Here is a 25,658-nt window from a genome sequence, read left to right on the forward strand (position 1 = left end):
GAGTCTGGGGGTACTGCGCTGCCTGTGTGTGGTCCCGCTGAGCCTAGCACTGAAACTCGCGGCTTGGTATGTCCCTGTGTGGAGAGGAAGGGCATGAGAGGCAGGCGCCCTCAGCCCGCCCCCTGCGCCCCCGGGCAGCGGCTCCCAGCTCCCAGATGCCCACGGTCACCCTTCCGTGTCGGCACATCTCAACCCGAGACTTCCTCTCTGGCAGACCTGCTTGGGCTACCCCGTGAGCATCTTCTTCATCGTCATCAATGAGTTCTGCGAAAGATTTTCCTACTATGGCATGAAAGGTAACCGCCCCCCCACGCTCCCCCCCACCCCCACGGCCCTGCCCTCCCGCGGCAGTGGCTTTGGGGGGCCCTGTCCTCATCTGCCCCTCCTCTCCCACCTGCCCTCTGCGGAAAGCAATCCTGACGCTGTACTTCCGGTACTTCTTCCTCTGGAGCGACAACGTGGGCACCGCCGTGTACCACACCTTCGTGGCCCTGTGCTACCTGACACCCATTCTCGGGGCCATTATTGCCGACTCCTGGCTGGGCAAGTTCAAGTGAGTAGTTGCAACTGTCTGCTTCACAGCGGGCAGAGGCGGCCCCTGCTTGGTGGTAGAAGCTGGCGGAGGGGGGCAAGGAATGAAGGTGCAGTGACCCCCTAGGAGAGCAGCCGCCTGAAGGTGCAGTGACCCCCTAGGAGAGCAGCCGCCTGAAGGTGCAGTGACCCCCTAGGAGAGCAGCTGCCTGCGCCCGCCTGCCTGTCTCAGACTCCGCACAGGCCTGCCTGGGGCCACGGTAGTGGGCTGAGGCCCTCTGGGAGGACTGTTTTCATCCTGCCGACTTCATCTTTGTCTCATCTTGAGACCGTAGCAGGGACACAGTGGACCAGTCAGGGGTCACTACCAGAGGTGTCTGCCAGGGCAGAGCTAAGGGCTGGGAGAACAAGCAGACCCCTACTGGAAGGGGCACCTTGGTGAGGGGTGGCTTACCTGGTTCTTGGGGAGAGACCCCAGGGCATGAGGCGTAGGGACGGCCAGGGATCCTAGGACTTGGTGAAGGAGGAACAAAAGTTTCCGTCCTGCCAAAGCGGGAAAGGCAGAAGCAGGCATAATCACTGAGCGTCTCAAAAATATTCAACATGACACAGAAATAACCAGTGGGTCTGTTCCTGGTTCAGTATCGTCACCAGGCGCAAGGTAAGCGTCCTCGCCGTGCAAGGACATAGCATTAACTCCAGCAGTTTGAGAAAACACTGAGTCTTTCAAGTACAGGGGCCCTTGGACAGCATGGGGTGGGGGCACTGATGGCATGCAAAATCCCAGCACCCCTTTTGACTCCTTCAACTGTTTTTTAATACTCAAGAGGGCGCGTTTATAATGAAAAGGGAAGGGGACACCAAGGACGCCTCACAGACACAAGCGGGCAGGAGCAGCAGCCCCTGGAAGGGGCGGGGCTGTCCGAAGAAACCCCAGCATGGTCGCAGGCCGGCAGCCTTGGGAGCGGGCTGCCGCTGCTGCTTTGCAAAGGGAGCGGGCCTGGGAGAGGCCACAGGTGGGCGGGAGAGCCGCTGTGGACCCCACAAGGTAGCAACTACCTACCTGCTGGTGACTGAAGCCTTGCCAGTTCCATAGAGCTGAGTAGCACCTACTTTGTGTGTTACACGTATTATCTACTGTATTCGGATCATATAGTCAGCAGAGAAAAGAAGTGTCAAGAAAACCCTAAGGGAGCCCTCCCTGGTGGTGCACCAGGTTAAAGCTCAGCACTGCAAGCTAGCTATAGCCACTTCTGCATGAGTTCGATCCCCGCCTGCCCCAGAAGTGATCCACATGGCGGGGCAGACCTCTCCTGACCTGCCGCTGCTCCCCTCAGCAGTGGACTTTATCCATCTGCCTGTTCTGCTCCCTGCCCTGTCCCTGGTGCATCCTCTCATCACCCCTGCACCTCTGGTCTGTACCCCAGTTCTGTGTGCATAAATAAATAAACCTTAAAAACAAAGCCATAAGGAGGAGGACATACATTTGCAGCACGGGGCAGTATTCCCCTTGCTGCTCTCAGTTGACATTGTTCCTTGACAAGGTGAATCTCCCATCAGCACCTCTCTCAGTACTGCCTTATCTGTACCTTAGATGTTACACCGGTTCTAATCCCAGACACCGATGATGAAAAGATAACTCGAGAACAAGTTTCATCATCACTCCAGATGGACAGTTCTTGTGTCCATAACAAAGAAGCAGCAAAATAAAGGTCAAATGTAGTTCAAGGTCAACTGTAGTTCAAGGTCAACTCGGATCAAAGATAAAGAGGGTCTTTTGCCTTTTCCTGGCACCTCCAGCGAAGACTGCTCTACACCTGCCTGCTAGGTGCACGTTCTCCAGAACGTGGCCCTTTGAAGACTTATGAGTTTTACTCGAGTTTGAAAAGCAAGTATCTTCATGCCTGGAAAGTCAGAAGCAGGGAGCCGTTTTGTGGTGGGGCAGGGAGTGGATCACAATTATGCGCCTAATCTGGATTCTCTGAACCCCTTTGAACACAGGACCATTGTGTCGCTCTCCATCGTCTACACAATCGGACAGGTGGTGACTGCAGTCAGCTCCATTTCTGAGCTCTCCGACACCAACAGCGATGGCGCCCCTGATAACCTGCCCCTGCATGTGTGAGTTGGGCTGACAATCATCCACCCCCTTCCCTCCACAGCTTTCATTTTTAATTGTTTCTGCTGCAATTTCACCATAAATGCCAGGAGGCCTTTTCTCTCTCACCAGCAATACTGAGGAAGCTATTTGGTTGACTGAGGGGTCGGTCTTCGGCTTGTTACCAGTCTCGCCATTGCCCAGACTCATTTCCATCTTGGGGGCATCTCACTTGGGTGCACAGAACGTTCAGGGAGACTTGAGCTTCCCTAGCAGAATGCAACTCACGCTGGATTCTTAAGCGGTTACTAAGGTCTTCAGACCTTAGTCAAGACCCTGTCCTGTTTTGTACCATTCTTCTACTTAATTTTCAGTCATTCAGCTTCATAGACATTTATTCCCGCCCTGTGTTCAGAGTTCTTGATGGAAAATGCTGTGAAAATCCTCTGTGAGGTTCATTTCCCTTCACAGCCATCTGCGCTGGTAGACAAATTGTCGAGATTTATTTCCTGTCCTTGTGCTTCTGTTCCTTGATCAATTAGTCAGGCATCTTGTGGGCTGGGAAATAGAATTGAAATGCAAATTAATATCTGCAATCCCTGTATTTCTGGTTTGTTAGTCACACCATGTCCAGCCTAGGTCCCTTGACGAGACACACCTGGGTGCCCAAGGAGGCTGCTGATGGGGGCGGGAGCCAGACACAGTCCAGCAGCCCAGGAGGCGGCATCCGGCCCAGCCCCACCACGGCCCAGCCCTGTGACCCTGGGCCATTTATCTTCTCCACGTCTCGGGTCACTAATTTATACTATCGATTAAGAACGTGGACTTTAGAGCCAGGCAGTGTGTTGAGCCAGGTGGTGTGGGTTCAAATTCTGACCCTTCTAGTTGTGTAATCTTGAGCACGTTTCTTAACCTCTATGCCCAGTTTCCTCATTTTTAACAATGTTACTTCATCTCAGTCTGCTGGGCATTATTTCATCCAGAGTGCCTAAGACCTGGCCTGGCAAGCAGGAACTGTACAAGAGAGCTGAGATGTGTATTTCACTTCATGGAGTTCATCCTGGAACAGGCCTGAAATTCTCATAAGAGCATGTGGAGTACAACATTCACTGGCCACATTTTTGTTATTTTTTAAAATAGTTAAGAGTAAAAATGCTAAACCCAAGTTACCTTGCAGCAGGAAGTCGCTGAGGACTGATGAACACTCGCCCGCAGTAACGGTCGAGGTTATCATGACCCCTACTCAGACAACCTGAGAAGTCCCTGCTAAACTCCCACAGACCCTACATGACCAGCTGTGCTCCTGCAGACCAAGCGGGTGGAGCCTCACCATTCCTGCTATTCAGGGCTCAATCTTTCGGGAGCTGTCCCACTGAGCCCTCAGAGTGATGAATAAGCCTCTCTCCACCCTTGCGTGCCTTCTGGTTTCTCTGAAAACTTGCTGTATCCATGTTAGAGGCAAACACAGTGAAAGCAGCCAGTTAATCCAAAAGGTGATTTTTAAGGAATTCTTTCTCTGTAACTTTAGCTGTTTCATAAAATACCTTTTAAAGTATTTTTAGTGACAGTAGCAACCATAAAGATATGCAAAGAAATACATTTACAACCTGAAATCTGGAGTGCCTACTAGAAATCTAATGAAACTACAAAATGAGGACTGGTGTGTCTATCAGTAACTTCTTTCAATTCAGCATATAAAACACAGCTAACTTGGAAATCATAAAACAAATACATGTAAATCACCGGGAATCCTTTTTATTATTGTTGATAATTCTTTTAGCGATTATTGAAGGCTATAATAAATCCTTTGCTGTACTTTTTTCTAGTCACCTGGAAACTATAAACTAATTAAGATCATGCTCTATAACCAGATATTCTGTTTTGCATTAAATAATGTTTTCCAGTGACTAGTAGTAACTGTGATGAATCCAACACAAGACAAAGCTTAACCATCTCATGAAGCCATTCTAAACTAATCATAAATCTAGATGTTAAATCATTAGATAAAGGTATGAATTTTTTAAAAATTACAAAAAAAATGTATGAATTTAAGGGCTATCAGTTCAAATGTCATTCAACTGGTGAAGACATATTCCTTAGAAAACCTTCAACAGCAAGCTCCTGGTGACAATAGCAAGAAAAAGAAAACACAAAGTCAAAGGTCACTATCAAATAAAAAGCAACTTCAAATACCTTTTCTAAAGCTGCAAATCTGCATGACATCTAAATGCAATGGGTGGTGTGTACATGCGATGGCTGGATTAGCTCCTGGGCCAGGTACATCGCTTCCTTAGGGTGTAAAAGCAGTAGAACACGGATGGAATTTGATTAAATAACAACAGCAAGAGTTAAGGACTAGATTCTTGTGAATTATCTGCTCATGCCACCCCTGTGCCTCACTCGTCCCTGAAGGAAATTAAAGGAAAAGAGAGGCTCCTGCCTTTAAGGTTATGGCTAGGGCAGTCACCCCCTTTCTGTCCCTAGGGCGCTGTCCATGATTGGCCTGGCCCTGATAGCACTGGGAACGGGAGGAATAAAGCCCTGTGTGTCAGCATTCGGCGGAGACCAGTTCGAAGAGGGCCAGGTAATGCAATTCCCCGATGGAATCTGCGCTCCATTCTTTCTTAAAAAGTGCAGCCGGATTGTTGACAGCTCTCCCCACTCCCCGGCAGCAGACCTCTGCTGTCTCCCCAAAGCTCCCCTCAGCGGTGTACTTCATCCATTTGCCTGTTCTGCTCCCCACTCTGTCTCTGCTGGAGCCTCTCACCCACCTCTGCACCTCTGGCCTGTACCCCAGTTCTGTGTGCATAAATAAATCAATCTAAAAGAAAAAAAGTCCCTCATTATCCAGATCCAGGGATAGAGTCAGATGACCACTACATTTGATCAGCAGCTATAGAACCATTGTCATCCTACTGAAACTTTATCCTTTTGATTACAGGAAAAGCAAAGAAACAGATTCTTTTCCATCTTTTATTTGGCGATCAATGCTGGGAGTTTGCTCTCCACTATCATCACCCCAATGCTCAGAGGTAACCCTATCTCATGATGTTTCTGGGGGGTTCAGGGTTCCACTTGTGGAGAGATAGTGGAAGTTTTGTCCATCTTGTCTATTTCTTTCCGCTTCGATGAGCAGGTCAGTGCTGGTGCTCACCTTGAAGTTCAGAACATGAGTTTCTTTCATTTCCTTTCCTGATCATGTTTGAGTCACTTATCCCAGTGACTCCTCAAGGATCGCGAACACCTCAGCATCACAGTGCAGTTTTCTAACGCAGGACTTTGTACTAGTCAAAGTCAAAAGTCAAAAGAGGCTGGTAGGGACCCAGGCTGGTGGACTGCCAGTGACCTTCCCTTGTCCGGCTTTGCTGCCAATGAGGTGCAGGGGTGAGGAACAACTTAAAGGGCAAGGTTTTTAGTCTTTGCTTTCCTGTCATCAACAATATTTCAGAAATGTTCCAGGAAAGCGAATGAGACAGCAACTATCAACAGCTCTCTAGTTTTTGAAATTCCCATGTGAAAGGGAGTGTTTGGGAACAAATTAGACTAAAGCAAGATCATGGTGTCCACAGTGCAAATCTGACTAAATTAAAAAAATATTTTCTGGGTATTTATATATTTCTTCAAAGAGCATAAGTTTAATATGCGTTCCTGCTTGTTTGGTCTAAAAATTTAGAAGCTTCTATTATTGTAGATACCCTCTCTCTTTCCGCCCTCTCCCTCCCGCCAGCTTCTAGAATCTGTAGTATGCGTTTGAAGTAGATAATGTGTTAAGGGATCATTTTTAAAGGTAAAATCATGATTCTCATACAAGTATAAAATGAGCATATAATGACTTCACATGGCATGAACTTAGGAGGGACCTGGAAGGCCACTACCATCAGCATAAATGAGGATTGATTGACAGATTTATATTCCTTGCAAGGAAAAAAATTATTTTGCATTGCCATGAGCCACTTATACAACTACTAAGAGAAAATATTTGCATTATTTGTATGACAGTCCATTTCCTACCCAGTTCTCTGTAGACGTATGCAGCAAGTAATCAAAGACAAAATCAAATCTTCTGAAGGCTCAGGTTATTCTGAAGGCTCCAGCATGCCTTTGAAAGCTTTTCTAGTCATTTCTGTCTCCCTTCCAGAATCTTAGCTTTTCCCCTTACCAATCCCAGGATTCCAGAGCAAAAGTAGATGCTTACTCATGGGCCAAATCCGAATATCTGAGCAGGACCATCCAGCTCTACAATGGCCCATAAACCTCAAATATGTAGTATCTTACGAGTCACAGAAAGGTTAGTTAACTCCTGCCTTGGGTTACTTGTTTTCTTATCGGCATTGACATACAGTGGTCGTTTCCCACGGCACTTTTGATTTCCTTTACTAAATTCCACCACCTTCAAGTTCATGTATCCAGGTCCCTTAGATCTCCCCACTAGGGAGTCCACAGAACACCGGCTCCCACTGGTTTTGGCTCAACCAGTAGGAGACCCCTACTCAGGGGCCAAGATTAGACCTGTCTGCACGGCCCGCTTCTGACTACCTAAATACTTGGCTCGTTTGGCAAGGACATCAATAAGGCAAAGGGACAAGTCTAGAACATTAGGTAAAAGCAGTACATAGTAACCAGCTAGCGATTGTTTAAAAATGGGGGCCATGTAAATATCGCTCATGCCCATGGTGAATTTTAATCTCCACTTTCTCCCCAGTTCAAAAATGTGGTGGTCAAGAGTCTTGTTACCCACTGGCTTTCGGGGTTCCTGCCGCACTCATGGCTGTTGCTCTGAGTAAGTAGCAACCAGTTGAGCCTCCAACAGGGGAGGCCCTCATGGTAATCATCGAGACCGATTTTCTGGAAAGCCTCTAACAAACTGTAATAAGTAGTATGAAAATTGCCATTCCATATTCAATGTGTTCTGAGGATTCAAAGACTGTAGAGTTGATCTGTTGTCTCAGAGGGAATAGGAACAAAAAGAGAGTTTACTGGAATAGTTGTTCGACACTTAAGAGTTTGGTTCTGTTTAGCAGATGAAGATGAAGGTGATAGAATCTGCTGGACTAGAGGAGCGGGTGGCAGACAGCTTTATTATCAATATGTGCTTCTCTGCAGCTTGCTTGAGGCACACAACCTGGGCCTGCTGTCAGCTACCCTCCTGGTCATCTAGATTTCTATAGCGGTCTCATCTCCAAGGGGTCTCATCTCCAAGGGGTCTCATCTCCAAGGGGTCTCATCTCCAAGGGCGTCTACTAAAACGCCTTCCTGCTGGGAGGAGTATTTGTGTATTGCTTGCATTTGTTTGCACTTCTGGGTATTAGTACTTTAAGAAGTATCTGGAGTTTTCTACATGAGATCATCTAGCTTAAAGGAAAGTAGGTATCTCAGTTTCCTGCCATCCCAAAATACCATGGATTGAGTGGTTTACACAACAGAAATTTAGTTGTTATATCCCCATTCTGGGGATCAGCATGTCAGCAGGCTGCGTCCCCCAGCAGCGGCCCACTCCCACCCCCCAGCCACAAGACATCAGGCAAGGTGCCTTCCGGCTTCCTTCCTACTTCTGGTAGCTCCCTGGCTTAGCACAGCAGGACTCCAGTCTTCCTGTGGCCTTCGCCCAGCGGCACACCTGTGTCCAGACCTCCTCTTTTTTTTTTTAAAATTATTATAATAGTTTATTTTTATATCATTTGTGCCTTTTTTCATCTCACTCGTAATCCCTGTGGCTTCCCATCACCAAATCACCCTGTGCCGTCACCATAGCCAGTGCACTTCCCCTCCACACACTGTTTTTGATCCCATTCCGCACTCCACTCCCATAAAATGTCTCTGATATATAGTTCATGGCTATGATTTCCCCCCCACCCCCCGGTCTTTTATCAGAGCTCCTCTTTTATAAGGACACCAGTTATATTGTGATAGGGCTGCTCTAATGACCTCATCTTAATTTGATCATCTGCAAAGACTCTATTTCCACTAAGGTCACGTTCTGAGGGACCGAGATGAGGACTTTAACACCTTAGGTGTGGGTGGGGACACAATTCAGCCTCTACCTGCAGGCAAAGAGCAGAGTCCAGCAACCATCCCAGGCCTTCATAGCTCTTTCACACCCAGGTGAGATAGCAATCCGCTGGCACCAGGCACTTTCCCTGATGTTTTTCTCAGTTCTTTATGGCATCAGGTCTGTACCTTTTGAACCTCTTTTGCTCACATTAAAGCAGTTTATCTTTACTCTTCGAATTAAGTGAGAGCTCAGTATTCTCCCCTTTTGATACATCCATTTTTCTTCCATAATTATTTAAATAGTGCCACTTCCCACTAGAAATAGTGCTGTTTGCTCTCTAATTTTGGCCAATGAAATGGAAAAGATTTCAAATCTATTGTTTTATATCAGAACACTGGATTAGATTGATATTAGGTAAATTCTCATTTATTCTGTGTATGCCATTCTTACATCAAATAGTATTTTTTCTTCTTGTGAGGGAATGGAGAAAAGGCCAAAATCATATGCATTGATACCACCTCTGGAAATTTCTACCTGCAACCATCTGATGCTCGAAAGAGTTAAGCAGGTGTCAGTTAAATAGAATCTTAAAGACTATAATACTGAGTTATCAAACAAATGCAGATGCAATCTTTTGAGTAAGTCATCTTTGTCATCTTTGCCATCACGTCTGGATGGAGGAGAGTTAACACTGAGAAAATAAACTTCTTTCTTCCACTCTTAAGAACAGCTATAATGCAGACATCTTCTGAAGGGCTAACACCTATCAAAATCTCAGACCCTCTTAAGCCAAGGGAAACAAGTAGAGTCTGATACATCCAGTGTTTTTAAGTTATTGGGTCGTGGAATTAGGTAACCTCCAAAAACAGATAAATCCTCACATAGGGAGTTTCCATTGTCTTACACTAGGGCAGTTTTTCCAAGTTATCCACAGTACACCTCTCCTAAGGAGGCCGGCAGAAAAATTGCCTCATTGTACAACTCTAGATGTCAATAATTATACGTCTACACCTTGATGACAAAACAAATTCATAAATATATTTATATGTATATGGATGTCTATATAAATTTATGAACGTTTGTTTAGACATAAATTTATATTTCCATTTATAAATGTCTGTTTATAGGGTTTTTTTTGGATTTTTTTTTATTAAAAAGTTTATTTTTACATCATTTTGCACATTTTTTTTTCATCTCAATTGTAATCCCCACTGGTTTCCCATCACCAAATCACCCCTGTGCCACCACCATATGTTTTTTTTTTTTAAGATTTATTTATTGGTGCATACAGAACTGGGGTACAGGCCAGAGGCTCAGGGGCGGTGAGAGGCTTCACCAGAGACGGAGCGGGGAGTAGAACAGGCAGATCGACCGAGTACACTGCTGAGGGGAGCAGCTGGCGGGTCAGGAGAGGTCTGCCGCGCCATGTGGTCACCTCAGGGGCAGGCGGGAATCGAACTCATACATGTGGAAGCGGCTTTAGATTCTCAGTGCTGTGCTTTAACCCGCTGCGCCACCAGGGAGGGCCTGTTTATAGGTATTTTGTATATTTGCACTAAATTAATACATGTGAGTAAGTAAACAGATTAGCTGTTATTTTTTCTAATGGTTTAGAAAAAAGAAGAAACTTTCTCTTTACATTACAGCCAGCAAATCAGTTGCGCTTTTCCTCCTGCACACTATCGCGTGGCTTGAACGCGCGGGCGAAAGCGTGTCCTCCTCCTCCTGTCTCCCTTAGAGAGGGGTGTGCGCGGTGGGTGGGCAAACCCATCCTGTGAGCGGCCCAGGACGCCCCTAAGAAGGGTAACACCAGCGAAAGCACACCAGCCAGGTCCTCCGGGGTGCCCCTGCTGGCGCCGTGCTGACACCCCATTTTTCTCTCTCCAGTTGTCTTTGTTCTGGGCAGCCGCATGTACAGGAAGCTCCAGCCCCAGGGGAACATCATGGCCAAAGTGGTCAAGTGCATCGGGGTGAGTATGGCAGTGAGGCTTTGACTTTCCTTGAGACTTTGCTCTCATGCCCTCAGCTGCGAAGTTGACTGCCGGTGTTCCCTGCCCCTGGCCTGACCTGCTGCGTTGATGAGACACGTGTAGTTATTTCATGAAATAAGCATATCCTCAGGGGGTCACAAACGTTCTCTTCCCCTACAGCCTCCCCTTTTCCTCCTGCCCTTTCCTCTGCATCAGACAGGTTCCCACCAAAACGTTTTTGCCAGCTAAGAATTCTCTCTCCAAGTTCTTCCTTGACGAGTAACTGGCAGCTGCTTTCAAATTCCTGAAGAACAGCTGCAGGGGATTTACCGCCATAAGCAGGGCATTGCCCAGCGCCCTGCGATCCGCCCACAGCTTTGAGTTATTGCTTGTGGTCACCGGCTGGGCCCCCTGACCCGTCTCACTGCCATGCCAGGTAAAGGCACGTGGCTTTTCCTGAGTCGCTCTCACTCACCAGGACCCTGAAGAGCCTCTGAAGTTACGATGAGTGGGTCGTTTCCACTTGTATTTCATTGCAACTTTCACTTCTGTCTGAAGTCTGAATGTAGTTCTTTGCAGTCCAGCTCGCTATCCATGTGCAGTGACGATACTTGTACTTTACACCTGTCTTCGAGGGTCGCCGCTGGTCACAAGTGGCTCTTGAACATTTGAAATGTGATAAGTGCGACTGGGGAACAGAATTTTTAATTGAAGTTCACTTAATTTTAATTATGTGATTTCCCTCATACATATCATGGAGTGAATTCTCTTGAATTTTCAGGCTGTAACTCAGTACAGTTATTGAAGAAATTTTCAGTAAGTTTGGGATAACTTAGGTTTGTAAATCTGGGTTTTTTCCAAGTATAAATTTTATGAAAAATAAAGAGGGAATATTTCTGGGAAAAAAAAAAAGCATCCAAATTGAGATGTGTCGTAAGTGTAAAATATACTCTGAATTTTGAAAAAACTTATTAGTTTTTAAATATTGATTGCACATTAAGATCATTTATGAGGTTTGTTAGGTTACATAAAAAGTGTTTCAAATGAATTTCACCTCTTTGGCTTTTCAGTAGAATTACCTTTGTAATTCTACAAAGGTCTCCCTGCTAGAGGTTGTGGGGTGTAAGGCCTGACAGTGGGACTCTGTTCACCCAACTCAACACTCGTAGTTAGAGAGTAGGAGAAACCAACGCAGAGCAGCCTCGTAACACCATTACTCCAGCACAGACAGCTTTATCTTTTGCTTCTCTCCCGCAAATGTCGTTTTCCATTGAAATGTGTTTTCAAGATAGTGAGTTCTGTTTCAAAATTCGATGTCTTTCTTCCTTCCTTCAGTTTGCCATCAAAAACAGGTTCCGACATCGGAGTAAGGAATTTCCCAAGAGGGAGCACTGGCTGGACTGGGCCAAGGAGAAATACGACGTAAGTGACCGCGGCCTCTCCACAGACCACTGACCTTCCTGGAGAAAGGGGACGTCTGTCCAACGACATCCCTGAGACGTTCTACGAGGGCTACATGGCCAAACTCACCTGTGTCCTTTTAAATTACTCTCTGTCCAAATGTTTTCTAACTTGATGAACCGCGGGCGTGACTTCTCTGGAAGCAATATTACCCTTTCTCGGGTTTTCATTTGGAGACACCTGCCGTTGATTATATGTGATTGTGATCACAGAAGTAGTTTCAAGAGAGGGGTGTGGTGGTGGAACACACACCAAGTGGAATTACCTTTCAACTTGCCAAAGTTTTTACTCGTATTTTAAACAGTCCACAATGCGGGGGTTATCCAAAGAGACCGGTGGTGGGTGTTGAGACAGCCCTAGCTTGTCTCTTGAGGCTTTGTGTCTGCGCTCCTACTGACCGCTGGGCTCGGTGGGGCTGACCTGTCCTCTCCCGCCCCAACCGCAGGCGCGGCTCATCTCTCAAATTAAGATGGTGACCAGGGTGCTGTTCCTGTACATCCCACTCCCGATGTTCTGGGCCTTATTTGATCAGCAGGTAATGTCAACCTTTGTGTCTGTATGTCTTCAAACCCCGCTTAGCATTTCACTCCTAAAAATGTTCTTCCGGGTGTCTTTTTTATATTTCATTCACTTGATCATTGTTGGACCATTGAGTTCTTTCAAAAATAAAAATCACTCTAGATGGTTCTCTCCACATTTCTGTTGCAAACAGTGAGGTTGAGCCAAGGAAAGAGCCTTGGGCAAGATTCCACCCAAGTAGCCAGGACTCTTGCCAGTCAAAACTGCGAAGGTGGAGCTCGTCTTCCCACTGGCACATGCTGGCAGGTGGCTGCATGATTCCCTCCGGGGTCCGCAGGACCTTTACGCCAAAAGGGATTCGACCTTCTACTCTACTGGAAGGTGCTAGGAGTCCGCCAGGAGCCCGAGTCACACTGCTAGACCTGTGCCCCTCCAGTGGGAAGCCAGCGCCAGCTGGGGCTTGTGGTCCACAGAGCGTGCCCTGGAATTTTTTAACATAAGGTTGGAAAGCCGAATGCAGTAGAGTCAGTAGCGAGAGATATGGTTTCTTTTGGAAACTGGACTTTTTTTTTCTTAATTTTACAAAAGTTTATTTTTACATCATTTTGTACGTTTTTTTTTTCCATCTCAATTGTAATCCCCGCGGGTTTCCCATCACCAAGTCACCCGTGTGCCATCACCATAATCCCGTGCATTTCCCTACCCTCCCCCCCGCCCCCTGTTTTTGATCCCACTCCCCACTCCACCCCCACAAAATGTCTCTGGTATATGGTTGTTCATTATTTTTGTTATTTTTCTCTCCTGGTCCATTATACTCCTGCTATGAGTGAAACCATCCGGTATTTTTCTTTCTCTCTGGCTTATCTCACTAAGCATGATCTTTTCCAGCTCCATCCAAGTTGCTGCAAAAGACATGTGTTTCTCTTTTTTGGTTGCTGAGTAATATTCCATTGTATATATGGACCACATCTTTTTTATCTGGAAACTGGACTTTTAAGACAAATGGACAAACATGAGATTTTATGGTGTAGGAAGGATTATTACCAGGTAGCCATTTCTTGGGGGCAGTGAGCACACCCAGGCCTCCTTTGTAAGTAGGGAATTTATTTTTAACCTTTTTAAAGATTTATTTATTTATGCATTCGAGAACTGGGGTATAGACCAGAAGTGGGGAGGGGTGAGAGGACTCACCAGAGACAGAGTGGGGAGCAGAACAGACAGATCTCCTGAAATACACTGTTGAGGGGAGCAGCGGGCGGGCACCAGGAGAGGTCTGCCAGGCCCTGTGGGTCAGCTCCCTGGCTGGAGATCGAACTCATGCTGCAGTGGCTGTGGACAGCCTCATAGTGCCAGCTTTAACCTGTTGTGCCACCAGGGAGGGCCCGGTAAGTAGGGGATTTAGAACAGCATCATAAGGAGTAGGGAAGCAGTTTGGAATAATGACTGGGATCTGCCTATTGGAACAGACTTCCGCTGGAAATACAATCATCACCTTTTAGCTGGGTGGCCTGGGGCAATCCCTTAATCCCCCAGAAAGGGTTATAACCCAGACACACCTGTGAGGACACAGGCATGGAGCCCTGTAAAGAGACTGGTGACTGATATCGATTAAGAACGTACTGGGCACCATATTTCGTGACTTACGACATCCCCCTCTGGGGGTGATGGCTCATGTTTAGACCCCATAGAATAATCATTCACATCTGACTGTGCTGCATCATTTTTTTACCCTAAAATAGGATGAGCAGAGCTGGGCTACCCAATGCCCTTTGATAAAATTCCATGTTAGGACATACTGGGCTGTTGAATGGCTCTTAACAAAGTTAATGTTCTGGAAATTCTGATGCCAGAGAAATAGACTGTCTGCAGGAGAAGCTGCTGTCCCCGTGCAGGTGACATCGGTGATTCTAGAATGCTTTTTTTTTTCTTTTTTCGTATTTCATATGGTTAACTTTATCTCGGAGAGGCAATTTGTAGTTTGCTTCCTGGGGGAAGTGTAGTTCATTGGATTCATGTGTCGAGCAGAAATGCAAGTGCGTGGTTTTTTTTTTTTTTAAAGATTTATTTATTTATTCATACAGAACTGGGGTACAGGCCAGAGGCTCAGGGGCGGTGAGAGGCTTCACCAGAGACAGAGTGGGGAGCAGAACAGGCAGATCGACGAAGTACACTGCTGAGGGAAGCAGCGGGCGGGCCAGGAGAGGTCTGCCGCGCCATGTGGTCTCCTCCGGGGCAGGCAGCAGGTGGGAATCGAACTCATGCGGAAGTGGCTTCAGATTCTCAGTGCTGCGCTTTAACCCGCTGCGCCACCAGGGAGGGCCGCAAGTGCGTGGTTTAACCCGACCTGGTGGTGGGGTCGGGAAGTTAAACTGATGTTTGCAAAATGTTTAAAGCCCCAGGTGAGTCAGAACACATTCCAGATTTGGAAAAGTCTCAACATTAACTTGTAACATGTTTAAAACTCGTGGTTGGACCCTCCCTAGTGGTGCAGTGGGTTGAAGCCGGCTGCAGCTGCTTCAGTGCCAGTTCAATCTCCAGCCCCGGAGGTGACCACATGGCGTGGCAGACCGCTCCTGACCCGCCTGCTGCTCCCCTCAGCAGTGGGCTTCGTCAGTCGGCCTGTTTTGCTCCCCACTCTGTCTCTGGTGAATCCTCTCACCCTCCGCATCTCTGGCCTGTACCCCAGTTCCGCGTACATGAATACATATACATCTTTTATTTTTTTTTTTTTTATTTTTTTTTTTTTTAAAGATTTATTTATTTATTCATACAGAACTGGGGTACAGGCCAGAGGCTCAGGGACGGTGAGAGGCTTCACCAGAGACAGAGTGGGGAGCAGAACAGGCAGATCGACGAAGTACACTGCTGAGGGAAGCAGCGGGCGGGCCAGGAGAGGTCTGCCGCGCCATGTGGTCTCCTCCGGGGCAGGCGGCAGGCGGGAATCGAACTCATGCGCAAGTGGCTTCAGATTCTCAGTGCTGTGCTTTAACCCGCTGCGCCACCAGGGAGGGCCCATATACATCTTTTAAATAAATAAATAAATAAAGCCCACATCCCAAGTGATGCCGCCAACTTGTTTGTGTTCAAGGGCTCAAGGTGGACACTGCAAGCAACTACCATGAGTGGGAAAATCGTAAGTTCGGACTCCAGGTACCTGGCTTCCCTGGTCTCTGTCCCTGCCTTTAACCCTTCTGCGCTTTCTCTCCTTCCCTTTCCTCCCCTCCTCCAGCCCCATTGACCATCTGCGGAAACATCATTGAGATTTTCCTCCTCTTTCTAGGGAAGCATTGAAATCCAGCCGGACCAAATGCAGGTAGGAGAAAATACTTCGGTGGCTGTCAGAGGTGCAGGTGGGCTTGAGACCACGTTGACAGGCATCTCGCTTCTCCGCAGACTGCCAACGCCGTCCTCATCGTGATCATGGTCCCCATCGTGGATGCTGTGGTCTACCCTCTCATCGCCAAATGCTTCAATTTCACGTAAGTGACCGCTGACCGCGGCTGGGGTCAGGGTCTGACTTGGGGGGTCTAGCGCACGGCAGGGCGCACCGCCCGCCCCTCCGTGTCTCATCCCTCTCCCCTGCACCCCCTCCTGGGGGGATTTTAAAGACTGTAGTCGAATTCCATGTCTCTGTGCCAAGTTTCTGAAAATTTGCCCTTGAAGAAATTGTTATTATGGCCTCTTGCAAACGCCTCTAAAGGAGGCTCTCTCATCGCTGATGATAGAAACGTGACATGGGATCAACGTATCGCTCGAACCGTAATTTCTCAAAATTAAACCTAAAACTGCGAATGAGAACCTGTGTCCCCTTTAACCTTCCAAGCCTGGGTCAGGAATCAGAGGCAAAACTGCTTTTTATCCACCTGTTGGGGGGACATAGCCTTGGGGGTGGGACTGGACTGCCTCGGGGGAGTCGTCTGGCTGGTGTGAGGCTGGCTGCCACTCACGCTCTCTCTTGTCCCGTCAGCCCTTTGAGGAAGATGGTTGTGGGGATGTTCCTGGCGTCCATGGCGTTTGTGGCCACCGCGTTTGTGCAGATGGAAGTCGACGTGAGTGGCCTTCCCATTCTCCAGGGTTCTTCCCTAGGGCTCAGCCGCAGTGTTCAGAGCCTGGGGCTGAGAGAGCTAAGGGAGCACCGTTCTTGGTGGGGAGCCTGAGTCCTGAGCTGTGGTGATGTGCTCTGCTCCTGGAGCACAGCTTGCTCTGCAAAGGCCCAGCCAGTGCGGCCGGCCTGCCATCGGGATTCAGTTTTTGTAAGGGGAGGGCAGTTTCTGGAACTTGTTCCTTATCTAGCCCATAGGCAATCTTGTTCCAGAAGTTCACACTCACAAATAGGCAGCACTTCAAATGTGTGACTTGTCTTTGGAAGGTGCCATTTGTGTTCTAATGTCTCGAGGGGTGCTGAGTCCCCGAGCTAATCTGTTGGCCCCAAGGCCCTATCTCCTAGATCAGGACGAGACCCAGGGAGCTACTCCCTCTGGCTCTCTCCCTCCCTGTCTCTGCCTCTTTCTTCCTCCTCCTCCTCCCTCTTCTTCCATTTGCCTCCTTCTCTCCCCCACCTCTCTCTCCCCTTCCTCTTGGCCCCTCAACCCCCCTGTGTCACTCTCTCTGTTTCTCACTCTCACCTCTTAATTTGTTCTGTCAAGATGATGCTTTTCACCTTGCAGAGCCGAGCCTCTCTCCCCACTGAGCACTAGCTCTCATCCGTGGTGTCCAGGTCCTGGACCTCTGAGCACACATCGTAGGGCCAGGCAGACCCAGAGAAAGGGCAGAGACAGGAGGCCATAAAGCGACTGTGAGAGGGTGGCTTGAGCCCTGTGGGCAGGGCTGAGCAAGGGGCTTCCTGGGTTCCAGGGCACAGTGCTGGGGGAGGGCAGTGTGGAGCTGGCAGCTATGCTGACCCTCAGGTATCAGGGGGCAGATACTAGGGCATCAGCACCTGGCATCCTTTGGCCTGGAGCAGCTGCTTTCATGTCACCTCTGTGCTCTGCACAACCATCATCTTCTTACCCTGAGTTGAACCATCAGAAGCTGCCTGTTTGGCGCAAGCCCAGGCCGAGGGCTTGGTGAAGTGACCGGCGCCATGTTGAAGAGTGTTTCCAATATGTACCAAAGCCCTCACACCAATCTTCTTTTATTTTGCTCAGAAAACCCTTCCCGTCTTCGCCCAGCCCAACCAATACCAAATCAAGGTGTTGAATGTGGAGAACCACCCAATAAACGTGACTTTCTCTCAGATGAGTGTGCTGGTTAAAAACAATTCTCAAGTAAGTAGAAGGAAATGCAGCCTCCTTCTCCATCTTCTGGCCTGAGTTGTAACAGAATTTGGAGAAATGATCTCCCTAACCCTGAGATGGGTCCCAGGATGAGCCCACCAGGGAAGGCTCAGCATGCTGGCCTGTGTGTGAGCCACGGCTTGGCCCCTGGGCCTCCGCCCTGCGGCACACACAGTCACCTGCGAAGCTTGTAAAATGCAGATTATTGATCAGTAGGTCTGACCAATGTGGGTCTGAGATGTTGCCTGTTTAACAGGTGCCACTGCTCACCTGGCTTTAGATAACCAGGTTCTGGGGCTGGGGCTCTCCACCAGGGGCGACATTGTACCTCAGCAGACACTTGGCAACCTCTGGAAACATTTTCCTGGAGATAACTGGGACTGTGCTGTTGGGATCTTATTTAGAAGCCCAATGCCCCCACAACAGAGAATCATCTGGTCTCAAATGTCAGTAGCACTAAGGTTGGCAAAGCTACTATAACGGCCATTGGCCTGAGCCCTGTTTGAATCACCCAGGGAGCTTTGAAAATTCTGGTACTTGGGTCTCCAACCCAGAGATTTCGGACCTGGCCTCATTCCTGGCCAGCCACCACCAAGAGCCACACCCATAGAGCGGGCCAAACACATGTGCTGGGTGTTGATTTCCAGCAGGAGTGCCGCTTTCCCAGTGGGAAAATGATTCCCATGGCATCTACTCATAAAATGAAGTGCAAGTGAAATGCCATATGGAAAGTATCATTCCCAAGGTGTCCTAAACCTTATGTCAGCCCAATGGGGAGAAACTGAGACAGACGAAAGCCAGGTCCCCTGAAGGCATTTTTTATGGAAATGAGTGGGAATTTGAAGTGGCAATCTGCGATCCACGGTATGTTGGTGGCTCGGTGCTGAATGAGACTCCGGCCCTGACTGTGATCTCTTCCCCTCGTTGTAGACAGATGAATATCTGACTTTTGACGCAGACAAATTGACAAGTATCACTGTCTCTTCCGATCTGTGGCCACCCACTGAAATCCCAATCACTAATCTTACAAAAGGTCAGCGCCACACTCTTCTACTAGGGAACACCAGTCGCTACAAAATGGTAAGTGGACTCTTGTTTGTGATGCTGGACCTTCTAGGGGGTGTGACTTTGTTTTTACGCCTGTGTGGTATTATATTAGATAACCCTCAATTATTTCCTTCTTCAACTCAATGACACAAATCATTTGTCTGCTAATAAAAGTTTGGTTGAAAGAGGGAAAGCTTGTCATTTTCATTAAAAAGGAAAAATTTAAAAGAACATGTGGGTCTGGTGTGATTTGGTTATGTGTGTGTGTGTGTGTGTGTGTGTGTGTGTGTACAAGCTGTTGAAAGATACAGAAAGTATACCTGTGTACCTTCAGGAACTTTTTGAGATAAAATTTTAAATGTATTTTTAATTGAATTCATTTAAATATTTTCAATGAGTCATTGGAAAGTTAGAGCAGTTCTCTAAAAATAGAGAGTGAGCGAGAGCAAAGCATATTTAGATACGTGTATAGGTATCTAGAAATCATTCAGCCTGGAAAGATGCTGTGGACTAAGTGAAGGAGTAGGTAGAAGTCTGCAAAGTGAATTGAAGTGAGCTTCTGAACAGCTACAACATGGGATGAAGACTTGGGGGCTCTGTGATAATTGGGGAGCTGTTGAGTAGCTTCTTCTAAGTTCTTGGAGATCAGCACTCTGTGGGATCCCTGAACTGCACGTGTAACCAGTGACAAGAGCTCATTTTAACCTCAGGAACAGCCAGGCCCAAAGGGCGATGCCCTTCAGATATCATCATTATGGCCTCGGCTCTGGGGTAAACATCAGCATCGAGGTCCTCAGAGCCAAGTGTTTATCTGAACTCACACTAACCATTTAATCTTGAAATGTTTTTTCTTTTCAAAGGTAAAGGATGGCCTTAACAGCAAGCCACCAGATGGAAAAAATGGAATCAGGTTTGTTTATTTCTTTAAAACTCAGGTTACATCCACTTCTTACAGAGGTAACTCATCCCCAGAGTAGTATCCAACTGCAACAAGAAAATAAAATGATCATAGGAGGGATAGTCCAAGAATGGATGAGTGGTTCGATATTAAAAAATAAGGAATCAATGTAAATCCATCATCTAGGTACGCTTAAGAGGAAAATTCATAGCATCATACCCACTGAGGTACAAACAGCACTTGCTGTAAAATTCAGCATCTCTTCATGATAAAAACTCCCAGCAAACTAAAAAGCTAAGGGAACTCCCCTACTTTGAAAATGGAATCTAGGAAAACCCAAACTGAACTATACTCAATGATGAAAGTCTAAATGTGTTTCCCCTAAGATCAGGAGCAAGACAAGATTACCCACTCTCTCTTCTGCTATTCCATGTCCTGGATGCAATGAAACCACACCCAGAAAGTCACAGCATCTAGCTTGGAAGGAACGAAAAATAATTATCCCACTCACAGATGACACTATTGTCTGCAGAGAAAGTTGCAAGAACTTGACCAAAAGAGTGAGTTTGGAAAGGCCACAGAGCAGAAGGCCAACAGTATGGTACCTGCCCTATGTCTGTGTACTAGCAGAGGATGATTGGAAACTGACATTTTAACACCACGCCAGTTACTATAGCTCGAAAAGAGGTGAAATACAAGTTGTAAGGCCAACAAAACACATGTGGGATTTGAAGGCCGCAGACAGCAAAAGGCTTATGAAGAATCAAAGAGCGAGGCGATGGAGAGACACGCTGTGTTCCATGATTGCAAGACTTAATTCAGGAAAGACATGAATTCTCCCTCACGTGATCGAGGCGTTTAGTAGGATTCCTATCAAAATGAAAGCGTTGGGTTCCTGTGTTGCTTGGATAAATCCTTTCCTGTGTGCTCTCCTGAGTGGGTGATGGGTCAGACCCAGACTTGCTCACTCTGTGTGTTTTTTTTTTTCAAAGAGTTATTTATTCATACAGAACTGGGGTACAGTCTGGAGATGTGGAGGGTGAGAGGATTCACCAGAGACAGAGTGGGGAGCAGAACAGGCAGATGGACGAAGTACACTGCTGAGGGGAGCAGCGGGCGGGTCAGGAGAGGTCTGCCACGCCATGTGGATCTCCTCCGGGGCAGGTGGGGGTCGAACTCCTGCGGAAGTGGCTTAGGCTTGTTAGTGCTGTGCTTTAACCCGCTGCGCCACCAGGGAGGGCCTCACTCTGCGTTGACAATGGAGAAATCTGTAAACATCTTCAAGTCCTTCTGAAAGGAGCCTGACTCAAGGTCAGGTGCATTTTGTTGTGGCTGAGCGTGAACCATCCTGTCATCCAGTCACAAGACGTATGGTTTTCTGTTTCAGATTTGTAAATACTTTAGCTGTGAACGTGCATGCCACAGTGGAGAAAGAAGTTTTTGCTAATATCAGCAGTTACAGTATCAGCGAGTATAAATTTTTCCGCTCTGGTGTGTAAGTATCACTATTAGACACCGCTCCCAAGTGCAAGGATCTCAAGTCTTTAAATGATAGATTGAAGTTTTTCCTGCCAAGAATGTTCACACTCTTTCTTCTTTCTTTTCATAGTAAATACATCAAAATAAACTACACAGGGATTCCGTCAAACTGCAATGATAATGATCTCAAAACTGTCAACTTTGAATACGGTAGTGCGTATACCTACGTCATCAAACGGAAGGTTGGTGGCTCTTTCTGTCATTGTTGATCTGAAGTTCTACTCAAGTTGTGTTGACATGAGTCCCCGCTCCCCCAAATGCTGATAGTCTCATGATTTAGCTAGAGTAAAATTAAAGCCTACATTGAAACAGGCTTAGAATTCATGCTGTTCACCACTGATGCTTTAAAGTTGTCATTGATGGAAATTCACCAGAAGAATAAAATTGAACAGCCTGGGGTGGCAAGGCTGTAAGGGAATCTGACGTGCTGCCTGCTCTCTTATTTAAGAGGAAAATATAAGTGGGCATGTTTCACAACCTACCAAGGCCGCTCTCCGCCAGCAGAAATGTGACATTGCATATTTGTGTGCTCTTGTTCAGACACAGGATATGGGCCTCCCTGGTAGCGCAGTGGCTAAGTCTCAGCACTATGAAGCTGTCTGCAGCCCCTGCAGCCTGAGTTCTATCCCCCGCCAGGAGCTGACCCACATGGCGCGGCAGATCTCTCCTGTCTCCCTGCTGCTCCCCTCAGCAGTGTATTTCAGTAGACCCACCTGTTCTGCTCCCCACTCTGTCTCTGGTGAATCCCCTCACCCCCACACCACTGACCTACACCCCAGTTCTTGTATGCATAAATTAAAGGAAAAACTCCTAAGAAAAATCACAGGCTGTGATTCTTGAAGTCCCGGCTCAGTTTGCCTATCTAGAAGAGTCTTGACTTCCATTTCTTCTTCTCACATTGGCTTTATTGGTCTAGAGTGACAACTGCCCTGAGCTGCAAGAACTGCAAGATATGCACCCCAACCAAGTGAGCATCCTGCTGCAGATCCCGCAGTATTTCCTGCTCACCTGTGGCGAGGTGGTTTTCTCCGTCACCGGATTGGAGTTCTCTTATTCTCAGGTCTCTCGTTTGTTGCCTTTATAACCTCTCCTCTATTCCCGACTTCAGAAAATGCTGCTGGGGACTTCATTTAGATGGGGGTGGGGGTGGGGGATAGTCATGTATTTATAGTTTTAAAAACTTACAGAAAGCGTTATGGTGTCTGAGCAAGCCAGGTTTCTGAGTCTTGTCCTGAGAATATTACTGTGTTTAGTGGAGTCTGTATCGGCCGTACAGGGGAGCGTTAGTGTCCTGAGCAGGAAAAACTATTGATGATTGTTAACCAGGGAAGAATGGGGAGTGGAGTCTAGATTCTGGAATAACCCAGGGCGTGGACTGTCCAGCACAGCGCTCAATCCCAGTGTCCTCGTGATCACGAGGGCTCAGTTGAGGTCTCCCTGGATCTCCCGTTATTTTATCAAATTAGCATCCCCGCATTCCCACAATGTCCAGGACCTCCGAGTTTTCCAGTGAAGCTTATAACTGAGGGACACCATCCCACTCATGGCTACCTCTCAGTCCACTGAAGGATGCGACTACAAGGACAGAGCTTTGAAGAGAGGTTTTGGTGATGTGACAGGGAAGGCCACAGAGGGTGAGCTTCTAGCCAGAGAAGAGCCCCCACTTGGGGGCCGGGGAGCGTGGTTGGTTGGGTTGATTTCCTTGGAAACTCTTGTGGGAGAAATAGAATCAGTTCATCTGTAGGTCGAGTTCACGAAGATAGCAGCTCTGCAAATATGTGGAGCCTGTATGCTCTCCCACACATGACTCCGGGGTCCCAGTAGCCCGAAAACCACCCTTCAGATCTTTAATCCAGCCTGAGAAGTTACGTGCTCTTGCGGGTGGTCTCTGAATAAGCTGCATCACGAGGTGTGGACTCCTGCCCCAAGCTGAGATCTAGATTGGGATTCTCTGTGTCTCTCGCTTCCTCAGGCTCCTTCTAACATGAAGTCAGTGCTTCAAGCCGGGTGGCTGTTTACCGTGGCTGTCGGCAACATCATCGTGCTGATCGTGGCGGGAGCAGGCCAGATCAGTGAGCAGGTACGAGTGAAAAGGAGGTTGCACAGGCCCCGGCTCATCTGGTCATCACTGTGGTGGCCTCACTGGCTGTCAGGCTACGCATGGCCATCTCAGCTGACAGCCAGGCCTCACAGGTTGGGCAGTCACCAAATGGTCTTAAGGCCAAGTATGTCCAGATTCTTATTCCAGTTTAGTCTTATAGAGAGAAATGGACAACCACAATAACCAGACTGGGCGAACATACCAACTCCTTAATGTGGTCACCACCAAAGAATAGAGCTCACCGAGCTTCCATGCATGTAGCTTCATGGCCCCAAGCTAGACATGTGATCCAGAAAGTTCCAGGGTACCTATTCAAACCATTCGAAGGGTGGTTATCACCACTCTAGCTAAAGTAAAATGAGGGATTTTATGACTCTAAAACACTCTCCTTCAACTGACCACCTCCCAAGGGAGTTGTCCTTCACCCCGTCCAAGGGATCCCATCAAAACTGGGTGCTCATGGGATCAGTTTTGCCATAGGATAACATGTGAGTCTTAACTTCAAACCATCCAGCACATTGTTTTCCTTCGAGAATATTTGCTGGCTCCTTTTGTCCGCAGTCCTCCCAGGGACCAGCTGCATGCTGGAACTTGAGTGTCAGGAATGTTCTCTCACTTATCTGCCTGAATCTGGCACTTCTGCATCTTCCTGCTACTAGAAGAAATATTCCCTTTATACTTGAGCATTCAAGGAAGGTTGGCCCTTCTGTGTGGGGCAGTGATGGGCCATTCTGCCTGAGAGCAGCCCCCAGTTCCTGCCAGTTTCCTATCCACACACCTTCCATTGGAGCAAAGCAAGAAAATGGATGTGAACCAGGTGCATTGTGATAACCGGTGGGTTCTGGTTTTCTTCTCTTGTCCCAACTCCACTTGCTCCAGTGGGCCGAGTACATTCTGTTTGCTTCATTGCTTCTGGTGGTCTGCGTGATATTCGCCATCATGGCTCGATTCTACACCTACGTCAACCCAGCAGAGATAGAAGCCCAGTTTGATGAGGATGAAAAGAAGAAGCAGCAGGAAATGACTGAGCCAGATGCCCAAACAGGTGACACCACACAGACACCCATGTGATCAGCTACCCGATGGAGGACGGAGGCCCCCAAGCATGACCTCATTTCTGCCCCCTGATGGTCAGACTGAGACTTCGGAATGGTTACCCAACCAAGACGGTTATTTTCCTAGTCAGCAATGATCCTAAAATTCTAGAAGTCTTTTTGAAGAACAATCATATCAAAAGCCCACAAATACTTTGACAACATTTTCACTCCTTTCTTACCACACAAATGAAATTTTTTAGATGAATTTTTTTTTTGTTTTGTTTTGCAAATTCCATATGGCTTGCCTCCTGAGCCAAAGGGAAACAACATTCAGTGAGACAGGAGTCAGTGTGGAAAGGGAACTGACAGGCTGTGTGGTATCATCTAATACGGCCATCTAGTATACACCGACGACTTTACCTGTTTTATTGTTTTTCAGTCCCTACCTCCTCTTGTTAAATTATGTGTCACTCAAAAAAAAAAAAAAAAAAACACTCGGTGAAAGGCCAGTAATGATCTTGGGATTCTCGATGGTATGAAATAAAGTCCCATTCTCAGAGTTAAACATTGAAGTGTCTTTGGGTAGGATAAGAGATCTTTAACACATTTCTTCATTATCAAAGCTATCCACGCTCATTAAAATTTATCAGAAGTTGACAGAAGCATGCATAAAAGCCATACCCACATGCAATACATTCCAGGATCATGAACTTGCAAGGTTTCTTTCCTCCTGGTCCTGTTTTCCCAGACAGATACTATATCATGTCTGGGTACATGCACATGTGTGTGCATGCATGAACGGGTGCGCGCGTGCATGGGCGCAGGCATGTCTGGGTACATGCACGCGTGGGTGCATGCATGAACGGGTGCGTGCGTGCATGGGTGCAGTCATGTCTGGGTACATGCACGTGTGTGTGCATGCATGAATGGGCGCGCACATGCATGGGTGCAGGCATGTCTGGATACACGCACACGTGTGTGCATGCATGAACGGGTGCATGCATACATGGGTGCAGTCATGTCTGGATACATGCACATGTGTGTGTGCATGAACGGGTGTGCATGGGTGCAGGCATGACTGGGTACACACACATGTGGGTGCATGCATGAACGGGTGCATGCATACATGGGTGCGGTCATGTCTGGGTACATGCACATGTGGGTGCATGCACGAACGGGTGCATGCACA

The 25,658-nt window shown here is 47.5% G+C and overlaps 1 protein-coding gene across 1 annotated transcript in view; it reads left to right on the forward strand.

Moving 5' to 3' along the window:
- The window catches only part of SLC15A1 (solute carrier family 15 (oligopeptide transporter), member 1), a 38,044-nt gene extending 13,537 nt beyond the window's left edge, over positions 1 to 24,507 (forward strand). The window contains exons 3-23 of the mRNA XM_004680291.2: positions 215 to 296; positions 412 to 553; positions 2,533 to 2,652; positions 5,114 to 5,213; positions 5,571 to 5,661; positions 7,332 to 7,409; positions 10,509 to 10,591; positions 11,927 to 12,013; positions 12,498 to 12,587; positions 15,660 to 15,704; positions 15,852 to 15,884; positions 15,965 to 16,050; positions 16,539 to 16,620; positions 17,719 to 17,838; positions 18,778 to 18,927; positions 19,755 to 19,804; positions 21,180 to 21,287; positions 21,402 to 21,513; positions 22,248 to 22,391; positions 23,304 to 23,411; positions 24,312 to 24,507. Coding sequence (XP_004680348.1) covers positions 215 to 296; positions 412 to 553; positions 2,533 to 2,652; positions 5,114 to 5,213; positions 5,571 to 5,661; positions 7,332 to 7,409; positions 10,509 to 10,591; positions 11,927 to 12,013; positions 12,498 to 12,587; positions 15,660 to 15,704; positions 15,852 to 15,884; positions 15,965 to 16,050; positions 16,539 to 16,620; positions 17,719 to 17,838; positions 18,778 to 18,927; positions 19,755 to 19,804; positions 21,180 to 21,287; positions 21,402 to 21,513; positions 22,248 to 22,391; positions 23,304 to 23,411; positions 24,312 to 24,503 — 2,103 coding nt within the window. The 3' untranslated portion in view covers positions 24,504 to 24,507. The remainder of the gene's footprint in view (positions 1 to 214; positions 297 to 411; positions 554 to 2,532; positions 2,653 to 5,113; positions 5,214 to 5,570; positions 5,662 to 7,331; positions 7,410 to 10,508; positions 10,592 to 11,926; positions 12,014 to 12,497; positions 12,588 to 15,659; positions 15,705 to 15,851; positions 15,885 to 15,964; positions 16,051 to 16,538; positions 16,621 to 17,718; positions 17,839 to 18,777; positions 18,928 to 19,754; positions 19,805 to 21,179; positions 21,288 to 21,401; positions 21,514 to 22,247; positions 22,392 to 23,303; positions 23,412 to 24,311) is intronic.
- The last annotated feature ends 1,151 nt before the right edge of the window (positions 24,508 to 25,658 follow it).

This window comes from Condylura cristata, unplaced genomic scaffold, assembly GCF_000260355.1.
Source record: "Condylura cristata isolate star-nosed mole 26May11 unplaced genomic scaffold, ConCri1.0 scaffold00010, whole genome shotgun sequence".
Taxonomy (NCBI): Eukaryota; Metazoa; Chordata; class Mammalia; order Eulipotyphla; family Talpidae; genus Condylura; species Condylura cristata.